General features: G+C 39.6%; 1 protein-coding gene across 8 annotated transcripts in view; it reads right to left on the bottom strand.

Annotated features, from left to right (window-relative positions):
• MTA3 (metastasis associated 1 family member 3) overlaps window positions 1–23,306 on the bottom strand; it is a 213,327-nt gene that overhangs the window by 8,094 nt on the left and 181,927 nt on the right. For 3 of the 8 annotated variants that reach the window (XM_027555117.1, XM_027555118.1, XM_027555119.1), the window contains exons 13-16: window positions 21,328–21,479; window positions 20,065–20,287; window positions 12,321–12,407; window positions 9,384–9,530 (exon numbers count right to left, since the gene is read on the bottom strand). In XM_027555117.1, the coding sequence (XP_027410918.1) occupies window positions 9,384–9,530; window positions 12,321–12,407; window positions 20,065–20,287; window positions 21,328–21,479 (609 nt within the window). Of the gene's footprint in view, window positions 1–6,264; window positions 8,299–9,383; window positions 9,531–12,320; window positions 12,408–19,954; window positions 20,288–21,327; window positions 21,480–23,306 lie in introns of those variants that run through there. The other 5 variants (XM_027555121.1, XM_027555113.1, XM_027555114.1 and 2 more) reach the window with 5 other exon arrangements.

Below are 23,306 nucleotides of genomic sequence, written 5' to 3'. Positions count from 1 at the left end.
ACACAGGTAAGGGGGAGTCCCCAGATGAACATACACACTCCTCTCAAATCACTGGCCGATTTCGGAACTGCTCACAGACAAAATGAGACTCCCAGGAGCCCACCGGAGAACATCAGCTGAAACGTTAAAAAAGGCTAAGCAACAACCTCAGCAGCTGTCCAGTGCTGGGAAGACAGAGTTCAGAATTCAAATTCTACCAAGCTAGAAGGACAGGGCAAACAACTTGGTCTTTCCACTGAAATCTCATGGAACTAGGAGCATAACTGAAATAGACAAGCCCTAATAAAGCCAGGTGGCGCTAGTGGTAAAGAACCCCAATGGCACCCCACTCCAGTACTCTTGCCTGGAAAATCCCATGGATGGAGGAGCCTGGTGGGCTGCAGTCCATGGGGTCGAGAAGAGTCAGACACGACTAGGTGACTTCACTTTCACTTTTCACTTTCATGCATTGGAGAAGGAAATGGCAACCCACTCCAGTGTTCTTGCCTGGAGAATCCCAGGGATGGGGGAGCCTGGTAGGCTACCGTCTATGGGGTCACACAGAGTCGGACACGACTGAAGTGACTTAGCATAGCATCAAATTTAATTGCTTGTTAGAACATACCTTAAAACTCTACAGAAAAAAAAAAAAAAAAAAAAAAAACTCCATTGAGGAAAATAACAGAATCCTGAGTCTCCACAACTTGTCATCCACACTGACCAGAATTCATTAAAAACCGTTAGACCTGGGAAACGGGAAAATACCCATAATCAAAAGAAAAAAACAGTCAGTAGAAGATGATTAATGGATGATTCAGATGTTAGAATTAGCAGATATGGACTTAAAATATTTACTATAAGTATGTTTTTAAAATACATTGGAAAAGATGGATGTGTGGGGGACAATATGGTATATTTTAGTTGAAATATCAAAGACCTAAATGGGAATTCTAAAACTGAAAAATACAAAATATGAAATGAATAATTCATTGGATGGATTAACAGAAGACTCAGTACTGCTGAAAAAATAATCAGTGAACTTGTAGATCTCCAAACATTATTCAAACTGACAAATAAAGAGTAAATATTGCATGACTCCATTTAATAAAATTCTAGAAAATGTAACCTAATCTATGGTGCTAAAAAGCAGATCAGCAGCTGCCTGGGATGATGTGGGAGTGATAGGGAGGACAAGAGGGCCAATTATAAAGGAGTGCAAGAAAATTTTTGACGGTGACAGGCAAGTTTATTATCTTGATTATGATGATGGCTCCTGGTGTGTGTGTGTGTGTATGTTAAACTTATCAAGTTGAATATTTTAAATATGTATAACTTACTGAATGTCAATCATGCCTCAGTAAAGCTGTTTTTAAATTAAATGATAATGGAAAATAGCTTTATAGGGTATTTAAAATATGTGCTAGAACAACCTGTGCTGACTTTAGAGATGCGATAAGAATCATTATATTCTGAGTTTACTAAAACTAGAAAAATTTTCTAGTTTCAGTTTTTTAATTCATTTAAAAAACTAAAAACAAGAGAAAAAGAAAACTGGTACATTCGTTTTAATATCAGACAAAATAGAGGAACATTAACAGAAGTAAAAAGGATCATTTCCTACTGATTAAAAAGGTCAAAAAGACATAAAAAAGTCCAACAACATATATATCCAATAACAATTTCAAAATTACATGAAGTAAAAATTGGCAACTTTTAGGGAGAAATTAGACAAGCCTGGTTGGAATATAAAGTAGGGTAAAGCAGTACTCTGCAGAAAGTAAACAGACACAGGGGAAGAAAACTGGAGGAAAACAAGAAGAAAATTAGAAAGCAATGTAGGAGGTCCAAGTCTCCAGTATCTTGATCCTTTTTTCTGCTGTCTGGTCCCAGATACCTTAAATGTAACCGCCCTGTTTCCCCAGGACTCACTCATGGCCTTGGTCAACAACTGGCCCCAAAGAGCTCCTGTAGGCACTCAGTGAAGCTGCAATCGGACCATCGTGGGAAGGGTCTTTGCACACATCTTCTTAGGGAGCTCACCTAACAAAGCTGCCTCCAAGCCTGTTCCTCAGTTTTACATTAATGACTTTTCGTATTCATGTATATGTAAATAGTTGCGGATAAAAATAAATATTTGGTTGAGGGAGGAAAATGCTATACATTATAACTCAGATGTTTTCTGAGCTTAAAGAGTGCTCAGTCATCTGGAAGGGAAAACAAGAAACACTGAACGAAAATAAGGAGCAAGGCTGGGGAGCTTAACAAGAACCCAGTGGGAGGCTCCCAGGCAAGGAGGCTGTGACTCATCTTCTGGAGTCATTGCCCTGGGAGCTGTGCAGATTCAGAAGACTTCTCCTCACTTCTTCACTGGGATCTGAAGAGACTGGGCAGGGGATGCCTAAATCGGCTGTTGGGCTTCACTTTCCTGGGGCATCAAGATCTAATGCTGACGTTCCGCTGGCTTTCTTAAAGCCAGCATCGAGGAGCCGTGGACTGCTCTTCAGGTGAATGAGTCCACTCTTTTCTGAGGAAGATTCGCTTCTCAGGGATGAAGCTCCCTCCCTCTGCTGACTTCTTCCCTCTCCTTTCCCAAGCATCTACCATTACCCCCTCAAAATAGGGACTCAGTTTTTCAGTCAGGGGTTTACTTCCTTTCTCAGAGGTTCCCCCTCTACGTCACTGAGGATGGGCGCTCACAGGGATAGGCTGGTTACAAAGGTTTCCTTGCATGACCCCTGAAGGTAAACAGACTTCCTGAGGGAGCCAGAGCTGGTTCTCACGGCCGTCGGCCTCTGAGTAACTACCAAGGACTTGTGTCTCTCTTCTAAAATCTCCATATTGCTGGTGGTGGTGTAGTTGTTAAGTCGTGTCTGACTCTTGTGACCCCATGGGCTGTAGCCTGCCAAGCTCCTCTGTCCATAAGATTCTCCAGGCAAGAATACTACAGTGGGTTGCCATTTCCTTCTCCAGGGGATCTTGCCAACCCAGGAATCGAACCAGGGTCTCCTGCATTGCAGGCAGATTCTTTACTGATGGAGCTACGAGGGAAGCCCTCCATATTGCTGAGAGGATCTTAAACCTAGACCACTTATAGGCTCGCACACTAGCATTTTCCTCAGGGGCAGGACAGAAGAGTATTCTCTGGGAATACTGTGATATTTACTACTAAACCCAGCAATGGACCCTGAGGAGGCCAGTTTGCCATCCTTCCAGAATACGCCAAAACACCAAGGTACTGATTACTCACACCTAAGGTACTTGGGCCAGTCTTCCTTCAGAAGCCCTACTCCTACGTGAGAGAACATCCGCTACCCTCAGATAAAGCTTTAACTGTCCTGAAACTCTCCAGATACATTAGATAATCTTCTATACCTGCTTCACATTCAATAAACTCTGGGACCATAATAATCCATTATAAAAACTGAAGAAAAAAAGAAACTTGAAGGTACTTTAATATATTTAATCAGGTTTTAACATTATAGCTTGAGAACAGGAGACCAGAGGTGAGTCCAGGAGCACTCAATGTTCTTCCATAAAAAAAATATTTTAGAAGATTCGAAAAAAAATCATAGTCTTTTGAAATGACATAAAAATGTTTGACAGAAGGCAGCCCGGGCCTAAGCATGCCTAGGAGTGCCATCAGCTGCTCCTGGCAGTCTATTTTTATTGGGATTTGTAAAGACAGCAGATGCAATCCCAGAGCTCTCTCACTGGTACAATGGCCTCACCTCCACCCATTTCCCAGGGTGGAAAGCAAACAGTTGGAACTCTTGAATCACTGATTTCAGAAATAAGTGATCCAAAGGACAGTCTTCACATACCAGATCATAGTATTAGACTTAGAGGCATCCCCATCAGATACCCCCTTCATTGTATAAAGACATTGAGAAATGCTATTAGTCAACGCAGCGAACACATGAGAAAGATAACAATCTGCAGTATACTCACAAACCTCAGGGGAAATAAGCCGGAAGAGAGCAGATTAAAAAAGAAGTTTATTATACAATTCATCAATTTCCTTGGCTCACATGCCCTGACTCTGTTCCATTGAAAACTCACCTCTCTTCTGAGCCTGCTGCTTTGGTTTTCCTGACACACTGAGTCCTGTTTCTGCAGTACCCCTGGGACAAAAGCCACGCCGTCTCAGAAGACGGTTAAGAGCACCTCTAGCTGATGCTCCCTTGGTCTGCATGACTACACAGATGAAGCTGTTCTCAAAGCTCCCCATGTGATACAGATGGAGACGCAGGAGGAAGCCCCTTGTGCCTGTGCGGTGCGATGGAAGCTCTGCTGATATACCGAAACACAAACATCTGACACTAGGTAGGAAGCGGTCCCGGGGCATCTCTTTAGGGGGTCAGGAAATACCTGTACAGTCCTTCTGGAGTCTTTCCTGACTCAGCCTTCACTCTGAAAAAGATTTCACTGTCTCAGGATGACGCTGTTCTACCCCCTTTGCTGTAGGGTCTCTAATCACAGGAACCTACAGGAAGCTAGATGAGCCCTCTTTATAAACTTAATTTTATCTTTAATACTTTTCTAAATATTTCTTAAACAAGGGCAGTTTTTCTTTATAAATACTGGCCCTGTCTATGTGCAAATATACACTGGAACATATCCATTTACCTTTAAGCAAATATCCAAGAGTCATTGTTTTGAGAATCATATCTTTAGGTAAGAAATGAACGCAGTTATAAGGAAAGCATTGACATTATTCATATACAATTCATATATGACTATAAAAACTTTGGTAACTTAACAGTTTTCAAAATAAAACAATAATGGCCCTTCTTTAGAGGAGGAGATGAAATCTTAATAATGTTATGTGTGCGTGCTCAGTCGTGCCCAACTCTTTTGCCACCCCATGGTCTGTAACCCACCAGGCTCCCCTGTCCAGGTGATTTCCCAGGCAAGATACTGGCGTGGGTTACTATTTCCTACTCCAGGGTAACACTTAATAAACACTCACTATGTGTCAGAGTCGATACCAGAAATATAATTGAAACACATCTCACCTTTAGGTGATTGTGGGTTTTTCTCTATTTCTTTTTTCTCCCCTCTCTCTGACACTAACATAGCTTCTATCCCCTAAGTTCCAGAAAAAGGAGGGAGCAGCATACAGGCAGAGGAGCTGTGCAGAGGCAAGAGCTGGAGCTGACGGCTGTGCTTATAGTTCAGTCTGAGCAAAGAAAAATGCCCTCTATGTTCCTCTCTGTGTTTACAAATACAAACCCAGCTTTGATACACACAAAAAAAACCAGAAACATCTCCCAGGTACATGGTGTACTCAACACACAGATCAGGGATCCTTATTCACCCAGTGGAAACAATCTTAGATTTGGAGTTTAAAATCTCATTTCTGCTAATTGCTAGCAGGGTGACTTTGGGCAAATCCCTTTACCTCTTTGAACTTGGGTTTTTTTATTATTAAAATGAGGGTTATAACATCTACCTCATAAAGTGTTTGGAAGATGAAGTGGTATAAAGTAGGTGAAATTTTTTAATCATTATAACAATTAGTTAAGGCAAATGAAATCTATATTTTACAGAAGAGAAGAAAAAAATAGTTATGGAAACCAAATGATTTACCCAAAGCCACACAGGAAATTATCAGAGAAGTTAGCAATTCATCCCATCTCACTCCAAACAGTCAGATGTTCTTTTTTCCATGGCAGAGACAAATCCCATTTCCCCTGCTGCCCTCCCTTTGGGGCTCCCAGACATGGAAAGTAATGCCTCTTCTATCCCCACTGGTCTTAGGGCCTTCTGTTCTTACAGACACTGGAGTTACCCGAGTCAGCCAAATGTGGTAGGTGTTTGGCTTGCTGGCAAGAAGACTGTCATCTCTAAGTCAGAAAAGGGGGCAGGATTTGGAAAGCACCCTGATGGCATGTGGCCACCACTGGAACTACAGCCTGACAACAAAGACTAATATAAAGCGACATTGATATGGATCTGGGTAGGTCTGTACTGACTCCAAAATGTGAGGCTTTTTATGTGTGCAGGTTTTGTTTTTACCCTTAGAATCTAAGTTCCATTAGGACAATCACAGAGGTCTGTGGGTGGCTGGGTACCATGGGTTAAGAAGATGCAGAGTGCTGACTCCCAGGCCCTAGTCACACCAGGGCCTTTAACAGGCCAAGGCCAGGTGAAAGACAGTGACTTTCAGAAGATAAGAAGAAGCTGCCCACTCTTTTTTTTTTTTTTTTTTAATGTCAGGTAAAAAAGTGTCATGAGTTTGAGCAAGCTTTTGGAGTTGGTGATGGACAGGGAAGCCTGGTGTGCTGCAGTCCATGGGGTTGCAAAAAGTTGGACACGACTGAGCGACTGAACTGAAAAAACTGTCTACCAGCAGGAATTCAGAGACTCTTCCCACCATGAAGAACCTCCTACTGAAAGTGGAGGCTGAGCAAAGGGAGCAAAAAGCAGAAGGAAGAAGCAGACAGGAAGCCCCAGGGCTGAGAGACCTGGCTGGATGTCTCAGTACAATCAGGTTTTGCTTCCAGCTGGACTGGTTCTGTCCACCAGCACCCTGTCTGGTGTGCTCATCTGTCTGACATGCTGATAATTACATAGCAGTGCTAATTGATGGTATTATTGAATCACACACGGTAAGACTCTTCCATGAATTTGTGCCTATCAATTCCAGTGTATAATGGTATTAACTCTCCCATGAAAATTCACTATTAGCCTAAGATTTTTATCTAGTACTTTGAGTTCATCTTGGAAACTCAGGTTAGTCCCTGTCTTATATCCTAAAGAAGTAAGAAATAGACCCATTATCCCAAGGAAAAGGTCCACTGAGAATACAAAAATGGGGACATTTTCTAAAGTATGTACTTCTGTTACCCTCTTGCCTCGCAGCTACACATCCATCTACTTGAACTCAGCTTTGTGATGCTGGGTTGAGTTGGGACTGCAAATGCTCTTCTCCTGTGCCATTCAGATCCCTGTTACACCAGTGCGGGGGTTGGGGGGGTGGGTCTAGAGGGCACCTGCAAGGCTGGGCAAGAGACTCGCTTCTCCTTGTTCCTGTCGGGAGCAGTGTGTTTCAGGTCCCAGTTTCACTTCACACTCCCGGGAGCAGCCTCATTGCACTTGCTGAGAGATGCCAGCACCAGCAGGGCAGTGCTCTTTCCTCAAGGGTCTGGGTCCCAGCTCCTTGGGCCTCTAGCTGTGATGACCCCAACTTCTCCACTTGTCCCCCAGCTCTCGTGATGGTGGCTGTTTCCTCTCCCCACCCCACTGTCCAACAGTGTTCCCTATTCACCCATTCTGTCCTTCAACATCTATCATGTTGATTTCTCATATTAAATGAGCTGTTACAATAACTTATGTCATCCCTACTTTGCTAATACAGCACATTTGAGAGCCACAACTTCATTTATAACAGTGGGTAAAAGAGCAGACTCTGAAATTAGTCACACCTAAATAGGAACCCCAGCCCATTTATGCAACTTTGGTCACTTTGGAAAATTTAATTCACCCCTCCAGGTCCCATTTTTCTCAATCACTTTCATTTATTCAACTAACATTAATTGATCACCTGCTAAGTTCCAGGCACTATGCCAGGCAGCAGAGATACCATGGTATGCAAAACAGTCAAGACCTCTGACCTGGAACCTTCTGTCAACTGCATCAGATGAGATAATGCAGGTAAGGCACAGGTAATCAGCCTTCCTCTCTGTACTAGGACAGGGAAGCAGAGGCAAATGGGTCTCGAGAAAAGTGCAACGGCTACGTTTCCTCTGAAACTGAGACAAGTGTCTTTTCCTTAACAAGGTTGAAGGTCTCGAGCAACATAACCCCAGGGATTCACTAGGCGCTCCTGTCTGTGCCTCCTGTTCAGAGCAGAGAATCAATGCCCTCACAACAGTACCCATTCAGAAGGAAATGGGACAAATGACCCTAAACAGGGAACACTACATGGTGGCACTTTCTAGAAATTCCAAAGAGACAAGGTCCTGTGATACAAGGGAAGAACAAAAGGAGCCACGATGCAGGGGTAGGACTGGGGCCCAGAATGACCGTCACCATGGGGCACGAGTGCAGAAAGACACTAAAAAGCCACTGTTCCAACATCAGTCACAGCAGGACTCTTTTTACCATACAGAATATATAACCATAAAATAAACAAGAACTTACTTTCTGCAGTAGGACTACATACCTAGACTGTCCAGGGAGGTGATAAGATGGAAAAGAAAGATTCTTGATTCCATTTAAGGTTGAATCTAAAGGTCCCATGCTGCAGGCAAGGAAAAGTTGGAATGCAATCCCGTCTCCACATTTTGACACAATCCTTCCTTGGACCTCTGCTGACTAGACATCGGGCATATTGAGGAGGCAAGGATGGCTGATGTTCTCATTAACAAGGAAGTATTTCTGCAAGACTATTATGCAGCTAAATTCTCGAAAGCCATATCTGCAGCACATTGATACCCTATAAATGCAAACTAAACTCGTCACCCTCAATTTTTGATTCATCGTGACATCACTATGACCATCGAAAGTCATGCAGAAGGAAAACAACCGTGGGAAATTATTACCAGAAGGTCTCCTCCACATCCTTGCTCTAGGGCCTCAGTATAAATAACTTACTGCCATTGACAGAATTTAGAGTCCCACAAGGCATGAAAAGCCTGGAGTTTTATTCATAAATAAATGCCAACATTTAAACAATCAAGACAGCTTCAAACTCTAGGACTATTGAAATGAACAATATGTACTGCCCAGATGATTTATAATGCTTGTGTTTACAGTCCAAATGGGATGATAATTCAATTCCACCTGAAGAGTCATTATATGGCCAAGCCCAGGAGAAGTACTTTGGATAAGAGGTGATATTTCTCAGTTTTCCCATTTCAAACAAATTATTATTTCTGTATTTAGGACATCACCTAGGTAATTCTTTTCATGACTTATAGTACTCTTGAGCAATTAAGAAAATTTATAAGGTGAACGAAGTCAGGGACAAATGCCAAATTCAAAATGATCCGCAGAACACTGAAGAACCCCCCAGAGAGCACTGCTGTCTCAGACACGAGGCAAAATAATCCCTTCTGCTCAAGAAAACAGAGGTGAGCAGTGAGAATGCATCACAGCAAGAGCATTATTATCCAGCAGAGGCAACCTGCTAAATGCAGACTTCGTTTCCAAACCGGCCTCCTAACAGGAAATGGGAGCAAAAAGGTCCCTTCTGAGAAGATGGAGAAATAGCAGTTGGCAAAATGTCTTCACTGTGGTACACGGCAGCCTTCCCTTATATCCCCCTTTCTGCACAGTCCAACCAGAGGGAAGAAGAACCTGTTATGCATTCATGCACGTGGCAGCCGACACTAGAGCAGTCAAGGGCAGAGAGGCCCTGGCCTATGGGATTAGCCCCCAGAATTCCTGGGTTTACATACCATCCAGGCCATTGTGATGACTGTAGTTTCTTTTCCCCAAAATGCTCAGAGACGTGTGATTCGGGGTGGCTAGCATCCGCTTGGTGGTTGGGGTTTGCAGGCTTGGTGTAGATCGAATTACATTAGGTTTCTTCGAAGGATGGATCTCTGACAGGGGGAAGAAAGGTTTCTCAACTCAGAACATGGTATTAAAAATCTGTGTGCACTTACCACTGGCTAACAGGCACACATCTTATTTCTTAATGAGCTGAGAGCCAGTTCCTTACGAACCAGCCTGTTTTCCCAAGGACTTGCATAATGAATCAACTTCAAGTGCTGTTACATGGCCTTGTTTATCAAAAGGGAGCTGGTTCTGCCCCTGCTAGCTGAAGCTCTGAGCTTCATGTTGTGAGTAGAAGAAGGAAAAAAAAAAAAAGCCACTTCAGAAGGTCACTTAAACACAAGATTTACTAAGGGAATAAGGCATCTGACTCTTGAAGGAATTAGAAATTCAAAGTCTATCTGGAGAGGCAGCCTCAAAGAAAACTACCTCTGCACTCCATCACACTAGGAACAAGGCAAGCAGCACATCTGGTGTGTGGCAGCTTTTTGAGAAAACAGGATTCCTCCTCTGGCTCTGCAACCAGACCACAGGACCAGGGTCAGTCACTCCCGGGTCAGTCAGTGACACCGAACTTCCAATACTAGTGTTAAGAAGTAGCAGAAGGAAAGCTTTGACAGACAATGTATCACAAAACTGTAGGGTGTGTGTGGTGCATGTGTGTTTGTGTGAAGTACGCTGCTGTCAGTCACACAGCCCTGCACTACTTAATACTTTCTGGGTCAAGTAGATGGACATAAATTGCAACACTGCAGAAACTGGATTTAAGGATCTCCGTCTAACACTAAAACCAGGCGACCTCTTCTCTAAAGCTGAACCTGCTCACTGATCCTGAGTTACCACCCAGCATGCCAACCATGCACAAGCCACCCCGTCTTCCCAGGCGAGGGCCAGGATATCAGCCTCATGTACTGAAATTTAGGAAGAGCTCCACTGTCTTTACCTGTATGCCTTCCTCACTAGTGGAGGATTTTTGAGGGAAAGGCCGTATTCAAAGGCCATGTTCATCTTAGTGTTCCCTAAATAACTTAGTGTAAGTGTCTTGCACACAGTAAATACTCAGAAATGTGTTCTGTAGGGAAGTGCTTCAGTTAGTAAGGACAGCCCTGCTGTGGGTTTGTCTGGTAGAGACAGAGACCAGTTTGCCCATAGGAAGAACATATAATTACCTATGGAAATGCTAATATGCAATGTCATAGTTTATTTCTTATGATCATCTTATGATCAGATACTTTGCTTTGCAAGGTGGGAGAGGCTTCTAGGATTACACCCTGCAAGGGAACATAGTTAGAAAACTTCACAGACTAGATCACCACGAGTTAGGTCATACCTGTGATAACCATGTGATATTTTAGGGGGATATCAAAGCAAGTCTTTAGGCCCTGAAGGAATAAAATAGGAAATAAGGTGGCAAAGTAACATCAAAGAGGAAGCTGTGCACTCTGACTCTTAGGATGACCTGATACGGACCAGATAATATACTAAGTTTAAGGCTACACTTTGATTTTTAAAAGACTGGACCTCTTAAGTCTGGACACTTCGTAAGTATAAATCTTTCTGACAAAATAATAAAGTTCAATGCAACTCTGAGCACATACTTCAATTTTACTGAGAAGATGAAAAAGCAAGAATATTAGAAGCATAAAAACATAGCTCCTAGGTATAATAGGAACCATTTTTGAAACCACTATTTCACAAATTATTTATCTTAAAACTCTGCCAAAAAAAAGTTATTTCTTGGTAATGTTACATTATTATTATATTTCAAGATATAAATGGAACTACCATATTTTGTGACTTTCAAGTTAAATAACAGGATAAAAACCAGAAAGCAATACTAATGCTCCCCTCTCAAGTAACCTTAATCGGCACAACAAAACTATAAATATTGTTTAAAGGTGGTTTAAACACCAGTTTTATCTCTTTTTATTTAAAAAAAAGTACATGAATCTTTCTCTATTTAAGGGAAGGGGTGAGGTGGGTTTGCAAACAGTGGAAGATTTGTATCAAAATATTAAAAATATTCATCTTTGGGACTTCCCTGGCGGTCCAGTGGCTAAGACTTCACCTTCCAATGCAGGGGGTGCAGGTTCAATCCCTGGTTGGGGAGCTAAGATGTCACATGCCTCAGAGACAAAAAACCGAAACATGAAACAGAATATATTGTAACAAATTCAATAAAGACTTTAAAAATGGTCCCCATCAAAAAATCTTTAAAAAAAAATTCACCCTTAAGAATTCCCTGGCAGTCCAGTAGTTAGGACTCAGCATTTTCATTGTCTTGGGCCTGGATTCAATTCCTGGTCAGTAAAATAAGACCCTGCAAGCCATGTGATGCAGCCAAAAAAAAAAGAATATTCATCCTTAATTTTATAATAACTTGGGATGGTGACAGATGGTAATTAGAATTATCATGGTGATCATCCTATAATGTGTATAAATGCCAAATCATTCGTGTGGTACACCTTAAACTAATATAACATTGTAAGTCAATTATACTTCAATTAAAAAAAAAGAATATTCCTCCTCTAATAATTCAGTGATTCTCATTTTCCTCTTCTTGCTTAATCTGTATTTATATACATAAATACACATTACATTTTTATTCAATTATATTTTTAGGAAAAGTAAACCCATCTCTAACTCTGTATTATGTTCTCTGTGTGTTTTGGTAATCAAACATTTCTCAAATAAAATAAACTGACTATTCATATGAAGGTATCCAATTTCAGCTACTTGAAAGGCTTACATTTAATATAGGAATGTCAATTTTGAGTAGCCGGTGATAAGGTACAGATACTGCTCTCCAAGCTTTTCTTCTATTAAAAAATACCCACCTAAATACCCAATGATACATGCCAAAGGCTTCCTAGTGCTTTTGCTTTTCAGTGGACTTCCAGATAGATCCGCATGTCTGTCTGCATCTGAGGAGAAAGAAACACGGAGACAACCAGTGAGGCTGATTTCTCTGCCTGTGCTTCACACACCACAGAAATAAAAGGTGCAAGTGGAGAACAGCACCAAAAAATCCACCAGTTTCCTTCATAATTTTCTTTGGGGTTTAAGAATAAACTGGTTCCAGTTCTGGTTCCAGATTACTAAATGGGGTTTTACCTGGGGACCACTTGCTTTAAAGTCCCTTATGAAACAACTAACACATCTCACAAGCCCATGCTTTCTTTCCGTGTTCACACATCTGTAAATAGTGGAAATATGCTTCCTGTCTAGCCACGCCATTTCTATATTATAGTAGAAAAGCTTCCGTAAGATATGAGGTGTGATCAGTCCTAATGTAAGATAAATCTGGCATGGAAGACAAAAATGATGGCTGACAAAGGCAACAGACGTGATCAGCCCTGACCTCGATGGAATGAGTCTCTACGGAGGAGTCTTCATCTATCTCGATTAACTTTCAGTTCCATTAGATGAGCCTCCCCCAAGTAAAAATGGGCCACTTGATTTTATCACTAGTTTTCTGTCCTGCGTATCCTCTTATGATGTCATTAGCACTGAGACTGACAAGGTTTCCTGTGTGCAGACAGGTATTTCATCCAATAGTCAGAACAGTAAAATACTGTAATGGATATTTGTTCATAAAGTTCACATCACAGTCATTTCAGAGAAAAATAAAGCACACAACACAAACACTCTTTTTTAATTAGCTGTCATTAGGATGAAGAATAGATGTGAAAGATGGCTGCATCTCATACAAGTTAAGTTACAGAGTTTGAAGTGACCAAGAAATGAGTATTGAAACGTTTTTTAAATTTGCAGCTGTTGTCATAAAGCTTAACAGAGTAGCTTCAGCAGATATGACTCTGCCATGTTTATGCCTTTTGTCAAAAATGTCCCTATAGATTTTCTGTGATGGAGACCACATTTCTAGGCCTATACACAGGATCCACAGGGATTCTCTGCACAATTAGTGTTAAAATGTATAATTCAATCTGGAACTTCAAATAATTTAGAATTAAAAACTTTTTCATAAGCTCTAACCCTCTCATCAAGGAAATTCTTCTCCAATAACTACTGAACAGAAAAAGGTGGGAAAGTAGCATTTAAAAATATTGAAATAGACAAAGCACATAACGCACAGCCTGGAATCCGAATATGTATCCCAAGCACTGGCTAATTACTATGCAACCACTGACAACTATAAACGGTCCGATTTCTTCTCCTCCTACTCAGCTGATTTCCTTTGAGGAAAAATAAAATAAAATTACGAAGCTATGAAGCTTTTCACCTGTTGTTGAAAAATAGTGACGTTGCAGGCAGGAATATAAGAAGCATATTTTGGAGGAGTGATCTAAACGCTAACATGCAGCCCAAGCCCTGCAGGGATTGGACACATGTCACATCGCTATGAATTAACAGTAAGAATTCTTTCCTAGTGTTACTAATTCATTAAGAATTCAAGTTCTACTTAGGAAGAGGACATGAGAAAAATATTCTATTAATAAAGTTTCAATGAATCATCTTAGTATTTCCTCAATGTTTTGGACAAAAACCATTACTGTATTGTTAGTAATAAGATTAACTTCACTCTTTACTGCAGTTTCTAAGGCCCAGAGCAAAACTGCCAAAGTGACTCCAAGCGATAAACTCCCACATGACTGTCACCTTGACAATAATCGAAAAAACCCATCAAGAGTTACCAACACAATACCCAAAGACCATTTCACTTTATATTAATCTGCTTTTAATTTCTCACTAAATTAGTAGGATTAATTATGCAGTGTTCTAAGTGGCAATTTACAGAGCACTTGAGTGGGAGATCAAAGCTCTTTAGAAGGATCCATCTTTCATCAATCATTATAAAGGTAGTAGTTGGTGGCAAGAAAATCAGTCTCAACCATGAATAAATCAAGATGAAAAGTGGGTGCTAAGACTATTTAACATAGAAACTGCAACCATTAAGCGATTATACTGAATACCAACAGAAAAGAGAAAAAGCTTCTGTCTGGAGGGAGTGATCATAAACAAAGACAATCAGGGCCACACTTGAGCTGGTTAAAAAAAATTGTGATTTGTACTCAAGACCAGGCCAGTGGAACCTTGTTCTCAAGTTATTCACCTAACTCTATCTAAAGAGGATTAATTAGTATGTATTAAAAGCGCACAGGGAAAGAATGCAAACTGAGAAATGCCCAAAGAAACCAGAAAGAATCAAAATCCAGCCAGAGCGAGAACATCCTCATCTCTCTCGAAACACTTGACCAAGTATGAGGCGTATTTCCGTGGCTTCTGGAAGGCCGAGCTCTACTTCCTTGAGGTAAACTTGGAAAAAAGTTGCCCATTTTTGGGCAACGCACGGCTATCTTTCTAAGATGTTGTGGAAATATTAGAGGGGAAAATAGAAAGCTTGCAAAAAGTACATACTGAATTAAAATTCACAATACTATCTCACATGAAAGTCGCTCAGTCGTGTCCGACTCTGCGACTGCATGGACTATACAGTCCATGGAATGCTCCAGGCCAGAAGACTGGAGCGGGTAGCCTTTCTCTTCTCCAGGGGATCTTCCCAACCCAGGGATCGAACCCAGGTCTCCCGCATGGGCTTCAAAATTGCTATCATAGTAAAACCATTTATAGAATTTTCTTATAAGAAAATTTTCTTATAAAGGCATTTCAAACAAGACACAAAACCAATGTGCCATTAAAAAAAAAGAAAAGATTCAACTACTTAAAAAAATACAAAACAAAACCTGCTTGGCCAATACAGATTCAACAAAATCAAGGACAAAACAAGGGAAATACTGGGTTGGCCAAAAAGTTTGTTTGGGTTCTGCCGTATGGGGAAACTTGAACAAAGTTTTTGGTCAACCCAATATTTGAATTGCAGATCAAGAGCTAACTACCTTAAAATACAATAAGTTCCCACAAGCTGGTATGATTTTTAACAGAAAACAGGCCAGGGCAAAAACAGCTGACGAAAAAGGAAATACAAACGGTTTTCAAACATATGCAAAATGTTTTACCTTATTCAAAATGAGAAATGCAAGCTGATGTAACTTACATGTCACTTACCAACTAGTTAAGGGTTTCAGAGATCAATAACACTGCTGGCAAGATTCTAGAGAAACAGGCACTTGGTAGACACTGGTGGGAGAGTAAACCATAGTTTTTCTAAGGGCAACTGGGCAGTGACTATCAAAATTCAAAATGAAAGTTGCTTGACCCAGATGTTTTACTGTTAGGGATCATATGGGATTGCAAAGAGTTGGACATGACTGAGCACCTTAGCACGCATGCACACACACACCTGTAAGGTACATATATCACTCTTAAAAGGTATCTATATAAGAATATTTGTTGCAGGATTACTTATAATAGTGACTGGAAACAACCTAAAGTGTTTTAAAATAAGGGAACTGGCTCAAGTACAAAATACAGACTATTATGCAGCTGATAAAAGAAGAGGCAGCTCTCAATGAATTGGTATGAAATGGCCTCCAAGATCCATCAAGTAAAAAAGGCAAGGTACAGAGCAATGTAGACATTAACATCTGTACAAAAACAAAGAAGACACCTAGTTTGTTAGAGATACACATGTCATCTCTGGATACTTGAGACACTGATGACAACGGTTAGCTCTAAAAAAGGTATGAACGCAAATGGTGTTGATTTGGCCTAAGACTTGTAGCCATTTTTCTTCCTTTAGAAAAATTTAAAAACATCCATTCGAAGACAAGTTTTTACTAAAATAACAGACTATCAAAATAAATAAGCCAGAACTGTTCTCTCTTAAAGTTAGAACTTAAAATTTCAAAAACTTTATATAATTATTAATAGTAACTTTTGCTGAGAAACCTCTAGAAAACTCAAAATATATATAACAAGTTTCTTCTGAATATGGGCCCCTGGAATACATCTGAAATTGAATTAGCATGTTCAGAGAAAAAGGGCTCCAGGTTCCCCTTTGAAGACATTCATTCTGGGGAATGGTTCTGTCATTAAAGTTCAGTGTATTATCAACTCAAAAACTACTTAATTATTCATGTAAGCTACAGAGGGGGCACCTAAGTCATCTGGATCCACTTCTCTAGGAACTTCTGCTTCATCTATTGAATGCTAACATATTGCTCGTATTTAACCCCAGTCTCTGTATCCTAAGTCTCAGATAGAAACCATGTGCTCATCAGGCGTCGGGTGATTTTACAGATTTTTGACAAGTTATCCAGTAAACTCAGTGGTGATGTCTGATAACAGTAACAAAGGAGGAACACCATCATCGTTACATCATGGCATTTTTTTAATGAGGGGAGGGGTGTCAAGAGGGAGAAGAGACAGGCTATCGAAACCTGATGCTGTGTTACAACCATGCAGTCGGTCTGCGAATCTTGTCAAGGACATCATACTTTTCTTTCTCAAGTGTTTTGGTTTTGGGTCCTGCAATCCACTTGTATTAAGCACTATTTACATGGTAGAACTGGTTCAGGCTCTGTACTTACAATAGTAATTTTCAGCATGGACTTACATAATCACATATAAAGGTATATTATTAAAATAAATAGGTATTTTGGGGTTTGGAACTGTGAATCATTTTATATCTATATCTATAAAACACATGTTGGTTATACCATATGTTTATTTCAGGTTAAAAATTTTTTAAAATAGGAAATATATTCCCATGACTCAAAATTGAAAAAGTTTAGAAAGATGAACAGTAGTAAGTTTCCTTCCCACCGCTTTCCCTCAGCCTCCCAGTTTTCCTTTCTGAGGACAATACTCTTACATTTTCCTTGAGATACTTTATGGACATGCAAACAAAGATTCACCTACTCACTCTACTGTATTCTTTGACACCCATTTCTTAATGAAAATAAAGGTCAGAGAGTGCTGCTGTTAACAACAAAAATCCCTCTACACAAGAATTAGCTTGTGAAAACTCAAAGGTATGACTATGCTCTCCCTCATGTAATTGAGAATTTATCTATTCGGCTCCCCACTTCTTCACTCTAACACCATCTGTCATCCCATAAACTCTGGCTATGATACTGCTGTAGTGGTGCTGCCAAGGCCAGAAGCCACAGGCATCAACTTCTGCAGTTCTTACAAGAGGAAGAATCTCAAGTTCACAGGGAAAACGATTTTCCTTTTCCAATATTATGAAGAATTATACTAAACATATAAATTGGAGCTCTTGATCCATCAATACCTTTAGAATTATTAACTTTCACCTGATCTGAAAGTGCATTCATACTGCATCATAGTGACTTAACTTTTATGGGGAGGGACAGGGTCACCACTACCTTTGAGAAACCAAGGAAAGCTTATATAAAAAAAAAAAAAATAACATAGCTTTACCCTCCCTCTGGACCACAAACATGGTTGTGTACAGACATCAGGTTATTAACACCTAATCTTACTAACAAGCCAAGATCAAAGAAATCTGCTAAACAGGTTGTAACAAGGTACACATATGAGAAGATGCAAGAAGCAATCAGATGCTAGGAAGAATTCATTAGCTGCTTGCTGGTTGCAGGGACCAGGACTGAGAACACGGCTGGTGAAACTTTTACATTTTAAGTTGCAAGGTAAAATTATTCTGAGAATCTGATTCTATAAACTTGATCAATGAAGCTAACTACAAAATAAAATATGCCCCTTGAATCTCATCACAACAAATGCCTCTTTTATTATGATCATCATCATTATGATAGCTACATTTGTAGCTAGCAAGACTGAATAGCAAGACTGAATGTGTTGAAAATGTAATAAAATGATGTGTTATATACCAATACATATGGTATATAATTATGAAATGGAAGCCAAACTGGACAAATAGAATGCTCAACCACAAATTCAGACACTAGCTTGTAAAAATTAAATGTTTTTCAGAAAATTCACCCAAAAGACTTTAAAATTCATTTATAGCTTGTTAAATCTTCTAATTTGTTATGAAACACTGAATTTCCAGAATATTATATAACTGTAAAGGATTTGTGGGAAACTGAGAAGTTTACAAATTGGCAATATTGGAAATATAATACAGGTAATTGAATCTTGACCCTTTTTAGTGGCACGGCCTTTCAACTGCAACAAATCAAAATGAGGTGACAGAAAAAAACATACTTCACTGAAGAATCATCAAAATAAAGACAATTTGCAAATTAACTGAGAAATTAACAGAAGCTTAATCAGAAAAAGCTTCCTCAGAAGTCAATTAAGTTGGTGATGGTTTCTTTTCCATTCATAGAAACAAAGATGATCCTGGAGCCTGGCCAATTTTAATGGGAGAATTGCATTCATTTTCTTTCTTGTAACATTTTTTATTCCTTATATTTAAGAAATTATTTATAAAAAATATGTCTTTTAAATCAGCTAAGCAGTTTAGGTAGATATAAATATTTTCTAGTTTCTTAAAATGGTAAGAAAATGATAACGTAAATCCATGACCTCAGAAACACTAACACAAAAGTAGCATGAAACGTCAGTACGTATGCCTACGCTCTCAAACACACGCGTCTCGTGCGGCTAGGTTTGCCCCCATGGGATGCAGAGGCTACTCCCAATTTCTACTCTCTACCAAGCACTCTTGTTCTTTTAAAGCTTTTACCTGTATGTTTTAAAGCCTTTCAACTATTCTGCTGAAAATTGTCTTCAGGAACAAAAACCACTTTTCAACCATCACTCCTTTTACAGAAACCTTCTTTAAATCAAAATGGAATGCCTCATAATAATACATTTTTCATGATCAAGTATCTACAGAATTTCTTTAAGATTTCCCATCTATTAAGCCACACAGCAAGTTTTCTTATCCCATAGGGGAAAAAGCTTGCATGGCTCTAACATGCTAACCAGGAATGTAACTAAAAGTAACAAGGCTAGAATCAGAGCTCACAGACAAATTATGGACACGTTTAGGGGTACGTGGTAATATGAGAACAACCTGCAATTCACTGGAACATATGACATTTGTTCTAACAACAACACACATAAGCAAGACTGAGTGTGCTGAAAATGTGAGTAATAAAATGATGTGTTACATACCAATACATATGGTATATAATTATGAAATGGAAGCCAAACTGGACAAATAGAATGCTCAACCACAAATTCAGACACTAGCTTGTAAAAATTAAATGTTTTTCAGAAAATTCACCCAAAAGACTTTAAAATTCATTTATAGCTTGTTAAATCTTCTAATTTGTTATGAAACACTGAATTTCCAGAATATTATATAACTGTAAAGGGTTTTTTGGAAACTGAGAAGTTTATAAAGACGTACAATTTCTCATTAGTGCAAATTGGCAAGCTTTATTCTACGTTAGGGGTAAAGGTGCTTCCCCAATAAGGGCTTTTAGGCAACTCCATCACAAAACCCCACTGGGTAGGATCACCTCCCATCTATCTTTTGCTGAGAACTACTTTCTCACAAAGACTGCAGAAGTTTCAATGTTTCCTTTTCAGGTTGGCGTGATACAAATGGCAGCAGACAAAACAATGTTAAAAAAAAAAAACAAAAGGCTGCACACAAGAACTTATGTTTATTGCAAACAAAAATAAAAACAGAGAGAGGGAAGAGAGAAGATGGTCAGAAGCACAACATATAAGGTTAAGAATTTAAAAGCATCTTACATTCTGCCCTAATGGCAGCATAATTAATAGGAACAAACGGCCGTCTTGCTGCCTGCCGCAGCCGGAGGGTATTTTTGCAGACCTGCCGAGCAAATTTTGTGAAATATGTAGTGTGAAGGAAGAAAGCTTGACGGGTCTTCACTGCAGACTTCGGGCTCCCAGTGTTTCGGACTGGCATCCCCTGCATGGCCTGGCGAGACATATGACTTCTAACTCGCGGGTCCTGTAAATCAGACACCAACAGATGTGTGAAGACCAGAATGTGTCACATACATACTCCTTGCACTCTGCTCAAAGAAAAGGGCAAGTTTTACGTCTTTCACTGAAGAATATATGACTTACTACAGGGGGAGAGAGTTTTGAAGTGTGTCCTTTGGAGTAGGAGGTGGGGACTAGAGAAGGAACCTGGTGAAAGTGGGTGTGTGTGATCCTACTCTTTTTCCTCCTAAACTGACCTTAGCAATCCCAAATCATATTCACAACAGTCAGAAATCGCCAGGAGTAACATTATTATTATTTTAATATTGAAGTGTGTTAGTCGCTCAGTTGTGTCCAACTCCTTGTGACCCCATGGACTAGCCCACCAGGCTCCTCTGGCCATGGAATGCTCCAGGCAAGAATACTGGAGTGGGTAGCCATTCCCTTCTCCAGGGGATCTTCCTGACCCAGGAAGTGAACCCAGGTCTCCTGCATTACAGTGGATTCATTACCATCAGGGAAGTCCAAAATATTGAAGTGAAGGTCCTTAAATCTTGCTAGTTCTCAATAGGTAAATACCTATTATCTGCCACCTATGAGAATTTTACCAAATCATATTTAAACTGTTGTTCACCCCAAGATTGAGTCCATGCTTTCCTGTTTTACCTATGATAGCTCAGGAATAGGAAGAATGCTCAATTTGTATTTATCACTTTATGCAATAAAGCATATTTTCAACATGCTAAAGGTTGCAAACTGTTTCCAAAAAAGCCATTAAAACCAATATTTAACTTGTAGGCTCTCTTCTCATGCTAACATGTCCCACACACATTGTTCTTCTTCTGTCTGAATAATCAATCTCTTAAGACCAATATTTTGAATACCTGAAAAAACTGGATTTGTCCCTGCCCCTCTCTCCACACCTACCCTAAACATTCCAGTACCATGCTTAGCTTTAATAGCTTTGTTTAAGTTTGCCTGTACTCTATTTCTGTTTGTGAGGCGTGATTCAGGTGCTGAAAAACATGACATTTCTCAACACTAAAAAGACCACTGCTTGTGTACCTCGGTGGCTGGGCTAGGAGGTAACTTCTCCTCTTCCGACTGGGTGGGCATCTTCAGGCCTCCGTATTTTTTCCAATAGAGCCAACAGGTTGCACATAACCTACACTGCATATTAGGTGGGCCCCAAGAATACCACTGATGAGACTGTGTAGCTAAAGATGGAGGAAAAAATAAGTAAAATAAGAATGTGATATAACTTGTAACAGCAATACATATACAGATAAACATTTGAAAAATAGTCCAAAGCCATCTTTAGTTTACAATCTTATTTTTCTTCTCCCAGTTTACCCAGCAAACAGGAACGTCTGATACATGCATATATTTTTCAAGTCAGAATTCATTCAGCCATTTATTTCTCTATATATCAAATGCCTGTGACCCTTATTAAGTGCCCTCTATTACACATTAAGCTGCTGAAGGAATTTTTGTTGGTTCATTAAAAACATCCTCTATTGTGTACATTTCTGGAGGTAAGTTATCAGGAAGGTATTAAACTAAATCCTGGTTTCCAAACCTTTGGTTCAGAAACTAGCTCCAGGTTTAAGGTGCTTAGAGGAACTCCCACAGATAAAGGTAGAAGTTGGACAGAAGTAGGTTATCTGTTTTTCATTCCTTTCTTTTAATCAATAGATAAAATAATTATTTCACTTTTTCTCTCTTTAGAAATGGAATCCGTTTCAAGACTTTAAGTCCCTATCAAGTGAGCACGTGCAGCAGAGATCACAGCACGCTTACAACCTGAGAGCTCAGCTGATTTATTCCTGAGCTGAACACTACAGACCTGTGTTATTTTGCTCTGAAGTTTAAATTACTGCCATATAACAATTTAAGTATTCCCACAATGGATCTGAAGTTTAAGACAGAAAACACTGAATATTTTCTGCCCTTGACCTGCAACGTTGCCTTCATCAGGTTAACAGGTTCAAACACCACATCAGGGTTATCAACTGACACTTCACAAGACAATGTCAAAAAGGGAAGATATAGTGACCACTATAGTCATACTGCTTCTTATGAACCCCACCATGTGTTATTCTGGGGGGACTCCTGGCAAACACTAACCTAAAAATGTTCCCTCTTGTAATTTAAAACCAAATAGTCAAATAAGTCAAGCTGAGTTTTTTTAAACACAAATTTTAAGAATTCTAAATATTAGTCATGGACTTATTTTGGATTCTGAATATAAAATTTCACTTGTATTTAAATACGTATTTTTATCCAAATTAATCATGACATGTCATTTTATTTTATTTATTTATTTTTTGACATGTCATTTTAATATGTCAACAAATGCCTTTCTCTTTATACAATTAACTAAATTCAATTAAAGACTGACAAATAGAAAACACCAAATTCTTCCTATAAAGATAAATTTGGTACATATATTATATTGAAATATAATTATAATAGATAATTTAATACATGGACCTCAAAGATTATAAAATTAAAACTGCTTTTTTGTCATGCACATATAAAAATGGTGGAATAATTATTTAAAGGGATATGTGAGACTACATATAAGATGAAAGGGGGTTTGTAAAGCAAAAATAAGACACATTAAGCCACTAGCATTTCTTTAGGAGTCTTTCTACTTTCGCTTAAATATAAATGAAGTTCAAAAATCTAAGATTTCTCCCAATGCCAAAAGAGCTACACAATCCATGTAAAATTTTGACCAAAAGAATCTAATTTTCCACAAAGTGTTTCCCTTTGCGCTCTCATGGTACAAAAACATGGTTAGGAATGTGCTGTTTCTATGAAGACAGCAAGCTGTCCGGCTCACACCTTTCTTGGTTGTAGGAAAGACAATTACGCGATTTGGCTTTAAAAGCCTTTCCTAATGCTGGAGCCTGGCATGGGGCATGGAGCAGAGTTAAAAACGCCCCTCATGCCTGTGGCCTCAGTGCAGCGGCTACTCCCTCCCTAGGGAGCTGCTGAGAGACAAGAACTGGGCGCCAAGTAGATGTTGTCCTTCCCTC

Source organism: Bos indicus x Bos taurus, chromosome 11, assembly GCF_003369695.1.
Source record: "Bos indicus x Bos taurus breed Angus x Brahman F1 hybrid chromosome 11, Bos_hybrid_MaternalHap_v2.0, whole genome shotgun sequence".
NCBI classification, from domain to species: domain Eukaryota; kingdom Metazoa; phylum Chordata; class Mammalia; order Artiodactyla; family Bovidae; genus Bos; species Bos indicus x Bos taurus.
Note: the sequence above shows the minus strand (reverse complement) of the source record. Positions and strands in the feature narration are given on the sequence as shown.